At 36.4% G+C, this 10708-nt stretch overlaps 2 protein-coding genes across 2 annotated transcripts; both read left to right on the plus strand.

Moving 5' to 3' along the window:
• Positions 1–2210: 2210 nt before the first annotated feature.
• Positions 2211–6076, plus strand: LOC142632133 (uncharacterized). The gene is made up of 4 exons (XM_075806548.1): positions 2211–2816; positions 3620–3733; positions 3917–4201; positions 5471–6076. The coding sequence occupies exons 1-4, from the start codon at positions 2346–2348 to the stop codon at positions 5669–5671; spliced, it is 1071 nt and encodes a 356-aa protein (XP_075662663.1). The 5' UTR covers positions 2211–2345; the 3' UTR covers positions 5672–6076.
• Positions 6077–8877: 2801 nt separating this feature from the next.
• Positions 8878–10496, plus strand: LOC142630705 (uncharacterized). The gene is made up of 2 exons (XM_075804733.1): positions 8878–9828; positions 10019–10496. Exons 1-2 carry the CDS (start codon positions 9040–9042, stop codon positions 10172–10174), a joined length of 945 nt encoding a protein of 314 aa, XP_075660848.1. The 5' UTR covers positions 8878–9039; the 3' UTR covers positions 10175–10496.
• Positions 10497–10708: the final 212 nt, after the last annotated feature.

A 10708-nucleotide genomic window follows, 5' to 3' on the forward strand; every position in this document is an offset into this window, starting at 1 on the left:
TTCAACTGATTTGGATGAGTTTTAAGGCCCGTTTGACACCCTAGTTTTAACACACAATTACATATTTTAAACAACATTACACATATTTCTATACATTTTTTCACCCACACGTATATCAAAATACTTAAATAACATAACTTAAACTACTCTCCTAAACACCTTTTAAGCGTTGAATGTGTAAAATTCCAAATGGTTTCAAGCTGTGCTAATTTAATTCAAAGAATTACTATTATTTTGCAAATTTTTTCCTATTTATAAGCTCAGCCTAACTTATTCTTTTTTTTTTCCCCTCTCTCTTTATTAAACAACTCGTAGCAAATCTAATCTGGGTCTTTTTTTGCCAGTTATGCTATCTTTGCAAACATATTCATTATGCAACCCAAAACGAAACTTATTAGTTTTTTTTTTTGTGGAACTCGAAGCATATTAATTATATGGCCTTATTTGGAACTCAAGTTTTTTGAGTTTCAATGTAAAGAAATTGAGTTTCTGAAACTTGATTTCTAGTGAAAACTTCTAAAATAATATTATCTCATATTTTTCTTCATGGAACTCACTAGAAGCTTAAAAAAAATTATAATCTCAAGTTTTTCTTCATGGAACTCGAGTATCTAAGGGCTTATTTGGTTGTGTTGTTTAAATAACAGTTTTCGTTGTTTAAACAACACAACACGTATTTTCACAATACTTTTTCACCCATACGTATTTTCACAACACTTAAATAATGTTATTAGAACAACATTACCAAACGGATCCTAAGAGCATCCACACCAGTTTGTTTATTTTACACATCTATTTTTACACTAAAATCCTACTTTTTCTATTTTACGCATCCATTTTTACAAAACACCCACATCAGTTCATCTATTCTATCATATCTTTTAATTAAATAATCAATTTTCTCAAATTTTTTATCATTTCTCTCAACTACCCCCTTTAATACGCGCCCGCTCTCTCTCTCTTTACCAATTTTTTCTGATTTGTTGCTCTCTTTCTCTACCCATCTCTACTCATTTTTCAGATAAACTCTTTTGATCAGATCCAACCAGATCAGATCCACGACAGGGCAGCTCCGACACTGCGACCACCCGCCTCACCACTCTAACCTTGCTCCTGGGCCGCGCCACAGGGCGTCGTGGCCCGTCCATGCTGGTGCGGGAGACTGCAACGCGGCAGTTGGAGGAGCGTAAGGTCGATTGGGGGTACTTAAATCTCGTGGTGGCTCTGGACATCATGTGGAACGTAGCGTTCGTGGTGGTCTCGACCTCTCCCTAGCTTCGATCCACAAGCATCGACCATCTCTCTAGCTCTGATCCACAAGCATCGATCTCCCTAGCTCTGATCCACAAGCACCGATCAAATCCGAGATCTCCCTAGTTTCGATCAAGCAAGACCCATCTTGATCAGATCTCCCTAGTTCCGATCAGGCAAGACCCATGAGCTTCAATCAAGTAAGACCCACGAGCTCCGATCAAGCAAGACCCATAAACACTGATCGTTCCAGTCAAGCACCGATTGTTCCACAAGTACCGATCGTTCCGATCAAACACCAATCTGTGTGTGTGTGTGTGTGTTTTTTTTTTTTTTTTGAGCAAGTGTATCTTTGTTGATTTGTCTGTGTGGACGTATTTGTGTGTGGGTGTGTTTGTGTGCATTTGAAAAAAAGAAGAAGATGAGGAGAGGAGAAATTACTGAGTTTGTTGAGCACAGAGAAGAGAGAGAAAAAAAAGAGTGAACAGGAAATTAATAAAATAATGGATAAACGAGTTACAGTAACCTTGTAATATAGCTCGGGGATGAATTTGCATATTTTTATACAACTTTACACCCACTGATGTGGGTATTTTTTTACTCAAATTGTGTAAATTTTGTCACTTTTTGCATTGTAGAAGAGTTTAGAAGGACTGTTGTGGATACTCTAAGAATTACATAACCTTTAGGATCCGTTTGGTAAGAGATTTCTAACAATATTGTTTAAGTTTTGTAAAAATACGTGTGAGTAAAAAAGTGTGTGAAAATATGTATTGTAAAGTTTAAACAACAGTTTACATTTTTTAAACACCGTTACTAAATAAGGCCTTAATGTTTCTATTTTGGTTACATTTAATATGGTCAAAAAAAGAAAATAAAAATACCAATCTAACCCACTTAAAGACATCATGTAGTTAGTGATCTTATTCCCAATAAACGACCTGTAGCAAACCATTCATTGTACTATTACAAAACATTGTTCAGAAAACAAAACAGAAAGCAAACCAGAAATAGATACAGACTATCCACGGGTCAATCAGATTCGGATCACAGAGAGAGAGAAAGAGAGAAAGGAGAATCGGAAATTTAAAAAAATGGTGGCGATATCGCTATACAGAGGGAACCTTCACAAAGTTCCCGATGTGCCTCGTCGATGGCTCATGCCAACCCCTAAACTCTCCCTCAAAGACTTCAAGTCTCTCCTTCACCGTCGCTCCAAAGCCCTCTCTCGCCTCCACTCCACCACCACCCCTGACCCGGACCCGAACCCGAACCCGAACCAGCAACCCGATGCTCCGAAAGAGATCCCGGCGTTGGTTGAGCCTAAGTTGGAAAAGGAAAAGGCCGGTGATTGCGAAGAAGCCCCGCCGAAGAACGAGGAAAACGATCAGAGAGGAACCGACGGCGGTGATTGCTCGGCGAAACCGGTTGTTGTTGTTGTTGATGCGCCGGATTTGAAGCCTGAGAAAATCGATTCCGGTGCGGTTGGTGCCGATGTCGATGGACAAGCTTTGCCTGCCGAAACAAAACCTGCTGATTTGGCAATCGCAAACCCTAATTCTGAGGTAATCACTGTTTATTTTTTTATTTTTTTTTACAATTTTTTTTTTTTCTGTTATTGTAATTGGATGAGAATTACAAAGAGCTTGTTTGATTGAACTTGAATTGTCTGTGAAGATTGCGTTTTTTTTGCAGATGATAGATATAGCTGGTGGTGATTTTTGGTATGAAATGTGCACTTAGGAAACAAGGACACTTCATTTGGAGTGTCCTACCCGCGCATTGTACCAGTGTGTCGGTACTAGCTGTGTCGTGAAATAATTTTTCAGAAATTGCTCGTGTCACCATTTTTGTACCACCACCCGTACACATATCCGTGTCCGTGCTTCCTAGAATTGTGCACTGAATACAATTACATACATTTGGTCACCAATTCATTTACAAATTGAAAAGAAAGAATTCCCATTTATGTAGACTTTGACGCTTAACAATTGACATTGTTTTGTATGTATAATTGGTAATGAAAGATGAAGAGAAGGTGGCAAATTTCCCTACGATATTGCTTCCTTAAGAAGCTTAAGTTTATTTGAGAGTCAGAATGTTTGTAATATTTATTCACCATTACCTTAAGAATCTCGGACATGTTATAGAAATAGTGAATCCCTAGCTAAACATTGGGGTTCGAGGGATACCCAAGTGGTTTCAGCACTAGGGTTCGAACCCCACCAGCCCTCCTCCCCAAATTTGCTGGGAAAAAAAAAAGTATTAGCTAAACATGGGTTTTGATTCTGAAAGTATGAGTTTTTAAGTTATCGGTATCTGTTCTTTACAATGTTTGTTTACTGTATTTAATTTTGGTTTTTGGTAGGTAAGCAACAAAGTGGATGTGTTAAACAAAAAACAGAAGAGGAAAAGGGAGGTCGAAGATAAGTTAGAAAGTTTGAATGCTAAGAAACATAATCTAGTTCAAGTGCTAAAGCAGGTAAGCTTTGGTTTTATACTCCTCTTGTTTGGGTCTCTGTTTAGATGTTACACGCATAAGTGCATAACTCATTGCTTTGTGTTGTGTTGGAACCACGTTCTACTGCTCTTTTTTTTTTTCTCCCTTTTTTGCTCTGACAATGATTTTGATAGGTATATATAATCAATTGGCGGTGGTTGGCAGATCTTGCATGCAGAGGAAGAACTAAAGCGGCGAAATAGTATGCAAGGAATGGCGATTCGTCCTTCTGTTCCACTTCAAGGGGATGGAGCAAATGACATGGGGTCATTGACTAGGCATATTGCTCCGAGGATTGGCTCAGAGGCAAATCTTGGTGGAGATATGGAAGGGACAGAAGCTGATGATCCTTTAAATCATAGCATTAATCCTCGCCATGTGCTTCGGACTAGCAGTATGTCACCATCTTCAGAGTCTCCTCTTCGAAGGCCAGTCTATAATCAACACATGGTAATGTTTACAAATGACTAGGACTTGTATCATGTAGTGAAGTATCTAAGCATGCTGCTTTCTCCAGCTTTAATTTCCTCAGATTTCTTTTACATTTTATTGATTTCTGATTATCATGATTGTTTTGTCATTGGGTTTTGTTGAGAACTTATAACTTAATTATTAATTTCCTCTGATTACTTTCACATTTTATTGACTTCTGATTGTCGTGACTGTTTTGTTATTGGGTTTTGTTGAGAATTTATAACTTGAGTATACACATTTTTTAGTTAGAGATTTAAGGTAGAAGTAGGACTGTCAATTGGGGCAGCCTGAGTTGGTCTCATGCTAAATAAGCTCATCTCTGAAATTAACCACTCATTTTTATGATCACCATAGCCTTTTAAATTTTTTACTGCCATACGAAAGGCCCAGGTTATAGCCCATTGTAAGGTACAAGCTGTGGACCAAGTTCTGGCAGGTCTGACTTAAAGAATGGAAACAATAACAGAATAGGAAGTTATTTGTTGCAAGGAGAAAATGAACCATAGCTCAAGCAACACTTCTTCCAATTGTAAGAACAAAGAGAAGGGTGAAGCAGTATATTTATTGAAAAGAGAAAATGAGTCATAGCTCAAGCGGCAATTCTTCCGATAGTAAGAACAGAGAGGAGGATAAAGCAGTATCAGTAAAGCTGTAAAGCACACTTAAGCACGCAGGCCTCTTAGAGCTTAGGCAGAAAGCACAAGCACTTGCCTGATTGAAGTATAGCACTCACTATTCAAACATAATATATAATAGTCTCTAATTGAAAGATTCATAGTATATAATGAAAAAAAGTTATTGACTCTGAATAGTAACATATTTATTGGGAGGATTACTTGAAACTAGACATGAAAGTTTCGTTGCATGTACTCCACCAGTACCCCTATACTACAGTCTACTGTTAAATGAGTCCTATGTGGCGTAGTACATGTACACCTGTGTTTGTAATAGATTTATAACCAAGGCATCTTAGATAAAAATCATATTATATTCTATATAATAAATGTTGTGTCTTACACACTATTTTTGTGCCAAGTGCATAACCTCTCCCTTTTTTTTTTCTCCTTCCATGTGGTTAATCATTTTGCCCATTCATTTAAAAATTTTAGATTCTTTTGTGACTAAAGAAAAAGTAGCCATTACTCATTTCAATATGATGGTTGACACATCGGATGACTAGGAGCCCTTTGGTTTATTTTTGTGAAGCACAACATGTTAATGCAAGTATGTTATGTTTATGTGAAGGTTTCACACCCCTCACGTACGAGTTTAGTGGCAACTGGCAGTCCATCACGCTTTGCTCCCACTGGGCATCCGGGGAATTCTGGAAACCTGCCCACATTATCTGTATCAGGAACAAATTACATTGCATCCTCTCCTTCCCCTGCAGCATCTGGTGGTACATCTACTTTTAGAGATGCTCGGCTACCAAGTCCATGGAATTAGGAGGTCAGACGTCAACATCCTTCACATAACATCAGTCTCAAATTTTCTTTTTTAGTTCCTTTCAAGGTACGTCATCTGCTGATTGGGCAATGCTACGATACTGAGTTCTAAAATGTCGAGCACCTCTTTGTTTCAATTTCTCAGAGCCATTATAGTTTCTGTTCAGGAAAATATAAATCCAGGTTTTATTAACCTTTCAGCATTTATGGTCAATGAGAATCAGAGACTTGTGTTGTATCATTCATTCTGAATCAGTGCTTTGTGTATTCTTGTTGATGTTGTAAACTAAAAAAAAATTCTTGCAGGTTTGAGCTGTACAAAAGAAAAATGTTCAAGAATTGAACAAACTAGACTGATGTATTATTTTCTTTTTACAATGGCCTTCACATTTTATACTGTTGTCTACCTTTGGAAAATAGTACTCTAGTTATCTAAAGTGAGATCTATTATCTATCTTTAATGTTCAATCTGTGTAGAGAAAGAAATAGATGTTCTTTGTGATGGTGTTGTTGAGACATCGTTGCATGAGATTGAATTCCTTATATAGTCTAGAGACTCTTCAATGGAAGTATCTTTTGACAACCATTTGAGCAGTCTAACCAAACATCATATTTATCAAATTCAAATACGTGGAATAGACTTTGCTGTTTCTCAAAATATATATATATATATATATAAATATAAAAGAATGATAAAGACCTCCTTTTGTTGGACTTGAGTCTGAAAGTCTGTGGGGGTGGGGGAGGAGACATACTGATTCGGAACTTATTCTACTCTTGGGACCTATGCATGATGATTTTCATTTTCTTACCCAAAAGCCCAATGTTAGCCCAAATGCATAAGAATTCAAAGTTATACTTCTGACCAATGTATAGATTTTACTGGAATTCATGCCCAAAAAGAGCAAATAAAGAGTTTTGAAATATCTTTTCCGCTGAATTTGTTTTCTTTTTTCTTTTGTAGTCTTCTTATATTCACTAAAAGTGGTATATTTGGGGTGCGTTTGGTTGGGGGTAAAATATTTTCCGAGTGTAAAATGATTTCAGCTGAATATATTTTCGAAAAAAGAAAATATTTTTAGGTGTTTGGTAGCATTTTAAAAAATATTTTGAAAAATCTTTTCAGGTGTTTGGTTGTGATCTTGAAAATATTATAGAAAATACATTTTTTACTTGTTGCTCACATTTTTTCACATTTTCTCAGCTTTCAAACAAATATCATTTCTCAATACAGAACAACAAAACCCAAAAAAAAAAAAAAAAAAACTCATCAAATTTTCTCAAGAACAACAAAACCCAAAAAAGAAAAACTCATCAAATTTTCTCAATACAGACCAACAAAACTCAAATTTGGTCAGAGAAGAATGAAGAGAGATTTCTCAATACAGAACAACAAAACCCAAAAAAAAAAAAACTGCTCAAATCCGGTCAGAGAAGAACGAAGAGAGAGGCGACTGGGTTCGATGATCAGACTGGGATCGGCGACTGGGTTAGACGAAGAGAGAGGCGAAGACGCAATCTCGCCGGCGCGGGTTGGGGCGCGATCTCGCTCTCTCTACTCTCTCTTCGTGCTCTCTCTCTCTCTCTCTCTCTTCGTGCTCTGTCTCTCTGGATTTTCTGGAAAATTTCTATTTGAAGGTAAAATAGAAATGGAAAATGTTTTACGGGTGGGGAGGGAGTATTTTACGGTCAATGTTACTGATTTTCCGTTTGACCAAGATTTCAGTTGTTGCCAAACACCCGCAAACACGTAAAACATTTTCTAAAAGTTATTTTCTGTCGAACCAAACACAGCCTTCGATGTAATTTTGGGTTAACATCCCAAAGGATAAAGATTAACTCTAAACCATGTAAAACACAGGTAATGTCGCTGCACATGTATTAGCCAGCCAAGTCCTTAGTTGATTACAAAGTTCGGTTAGAAGATGTTCCCACCTGATGTTTTATCTGTTATTCTTCGACATGTTTCTTTATTATTATTCATCAATAAAGCCTTACTGGCATGTTTCTCAAAAAAGAAAAAAGAAAAAAAGAAAGATCAACTCTAAACCAGTATGTTGAAATCTCCTCCAATCCACTTGTACGGATGTAGAGGTCAGGGAGGTGACACCACATGTTTTTGTTTCGAAAATTCAAAACTCTTCTCGTGATGTATGTCTTTTTGTTAACATTTGTGTGTACCTCTTAATACATGTCTCCAAAAATAAATAACTAGAAGGAATGGCCTGCAAAAATCGGCGTGAAAGGACACGTAGCAATGAGATTAATAATTAATAAGAAAGGAAATAATGAGAGCCATGTGCTTTACTGCTTCTGTAGAAGACATTGTTGTTGGTTATGGTCTTTTGCCCTATTTTTATTGCCCATCACGACGAAATCTATTACTACAAATCATGGGTAATCTAGTCAGCTTCTATCAAAAAGTAGATGCCATTAGGATATTTCTCTCTCTCTCTCTCTCTCTCTTAATTCTTATTTTTCATGATTGATGCATGATCTACATTAATTTAAAAGTTCAATAATACATAACTGCTGCAACTGTAGTACCAAATATGTAGAATCTTCTGCTTAGTGAACAAAGAAAATTGTAATCAGATATGTTAAACACCTTTTTGAGGCAAGTAAAGTTCTACACTTTCCCTGTCTAAGTAATATGAGTTCTGCTAAAAAAATCTTGTTTAAAAGAAAATTTTTAGGTATTTTTGAAATATAGTGAAATGATGTTTCATTCTTTTACATTCATAGTGAATTTCATCATGAATTCAATAAGTGAATTATATAATGAATATGAGTGTAAAAAGTATCATTTATCGTTCTTCGAGAGTATTTAAGAAGTAGTCTTGTTTAAAAATTATTATCTCTCTTGAGTTCTTTTATATAAAAATCACACATGTGAGATGAAATCTAGGCCCAATCAAAGGGAAGTGATTGAATAATGCAAGCAACTATAGAAGTTGTGTAGATAAAGTTTTCAATTTTAGGATCCTTTCGCTTTCAAGTCAAGTAAAATGAAGATTAATTTTCTTTCTTTGAATGTAATAGCATGTATGATGCTGACATTAATACATCTTTAACAAACACATAGATATTTTTATATTTAATACCTAAACTAAAACTAATCAAGTCAACAGACAAACCCAAGCACAAACCTCCCATGTCCTCCGCCCCCGGCGCATGTTAGAACAAAACAGCAATAGATCTCACACTAGTCACCACACAAGTCCCTATCCCAATGAACCCCACCACTGACCATTTTCCATGTACCCCAAACTCATATACCTTCTCCTCTCCCAATACCCAAGCCCAACCACCTTATATTCCTCCATTTTCCCTTGAACCTACTCCTAATTTTTCCTATTCCCCACCAACATGGCTCACCACACCACCCAAAGGCGCATCTTAGCAAAAGCAGAAGAAGAACCCAAACTCAGACCATCCATGGATCCCACTCTCATCAAAAAGCACCTCAAACCCACCACCACTACCATTTCTCACCACCACATAAGACCAAACTCAGATCCCCCTTTATCCTCCAAACCCTCCTATTTCATGTCCCACAGCTTCTCTAGATTAAACCCATATCACAGAAAAGCACATAAACCCCAAAACCCCACCAATCCACATCCAGCCCCATGTGTTATAGACACCCATTTACAAGCCAAAGCCTTGACTGTTTCTGTTGATTCCTCCATGTTTTCCTTAACCAAATCAAACCACCTCACCAGAACAACTATTGCTCCAAAACTAGAAAAAGACAGCACCAAAGCAAGAAAGGAAGTTTCTAAAGAGAAACTCAAGAAAGAGTTGGATAAGAAAAAGTTTCATGAGGTGAAAGTGAATGAAAAAAAGAAAAAATCCCATGAAGAGCTTGATGTTAAGAGATTGTCAGAGAAATTGAAGGATGTAGAAATGAAGGATCTTCAAGATTGTCATGAAAGTAAGAGAGATTCAGTTTCATTAGCTGTGAGAGGTGGCAGAAGGAGGTCTTTCTGCGACTCACAGGTTGACTTAGCAGATATCCTTGCAAGCAATGGTGTGAAAGTGGTTTCGGCTGATATGCCACCATTTATGCAGATCCATGCTGTGGATTGTGCTAGAAAGGCTTATGATAGTATGGAAAAGTTCACTTCCAAGACCCTTGCTTTGACTCTCAAAAAGGTAATCAATTGTTGTTTATTGCAATGTAATTAGTTCATATTTTGATCATGACTATATTATCTTTTTTTTTTTTTTTTTGTTGTTGAGAAACCTACTTGAGGTTTTTTGTTGATTTTTATTTTTTTTAATGTTGTTATGTGAGTTGATTGATGTGGTAAAAGATTTTTGTGGGGTGGTTGTGATTTTGCAGGATTTTGATGGGGTGTATGGGCCAGCATGGCACTGTATTGTGGGGACAAGTTTTGGGTCTTTTGTTACACATTCAGTAGGTGGGTTCATGTATTTCTCAATGGATCAAAAGCTGTACATCCTCTTATTCAAGACCACTGTACAAAGAGCAGATTGAGGTGATGATTAGGAACAGTTGAAAGTAAGAATATATTTTTTAGAATAGGAAGTTTTGGAAGGCTAAAACTAAAAGTAGATATCTCCTTAGCTGCTTGTACATGGGTTTTGTTCAGGAAAAGATGAAAATATGATGGACAGATATGGAAGGTTCTCTTTTCTTTCTTTTTGGTTCAAAGGGCATTTTTTAAGGGGTCTAGGACTTTTTTTCTTTAATGTAAATGTTGGGGTTCAAAAATAGATAGTCCCTTTTTACTATAGTACATGCTTTGTTGTTATTATGTTCTGCTTCAAATATTTCATAATTGGTATTTTTCTTCTTCCTGATTTGCTTTAACACCATAAAATATCACTTGTTTGCAAGATGTTTTAAAGTTAAAAAGTTGAGCAATCAATTTCATAATCTTATTCGAAATTGTAAATAACATCCTACAGTTTTTATTAATATTTGTCAAATTAAAAATAATTTTTCCATCAAATGGTCTTCTAAGTTCTAACTTCTCTTCTAACCACTCTGATGCTTAAACCTTGTAAT

This window comes from Castanea sativa, chromosome 4 (genome assembly GCF_040712315.1).
Source record: "Castanea sativa cultivar Marrone di Chiusa Pesio chromosome 4, ASM4071231v1".
Lineage (NCBI taxonomy): Eukaryota > Viridiplantae > Streptophyta > Magnoliopsida > Fagales > Fagaceae > Castanea > Castanea sativa.

Coding starts and splice junctions, on each gene's coding strand:
- LOC142632133 (XM_075806548.1), top strand. CDS start 2,346: ATGGTGGCGATATCGCTATACAGAGGGAACCTTCACAAAGTTCCCGAT. Junction 2,817..3,619: donor TCGCAAACCCTAATTCTGAG/GTAATCACTGTT, acceptor GGTTTTTGGTAG/GTAAGCAACAAAGTGGATGT. Junction 3,734..3,916: donor TAGTTCAAGTGCTAAAGCAG/GTAAGCTTTGGT, acceptor GGTGGTTGGCAG/ATCTTGCATGCAGAGGAAGA.
- LOC142630705 (XM_075804733.1), top strand. CDS start 9,040: ATGGCTCACCACACCACCCAAAGGCGCATCTTAGCAAAAGCAGAAGAA. Junction 9,829..10,018: donor TTGCTTTGACTCTCAAAAAG/GTAATCAATTGT, acceptor GTGATTTTGCAG/GATTTTGATGGGGTGTATGG.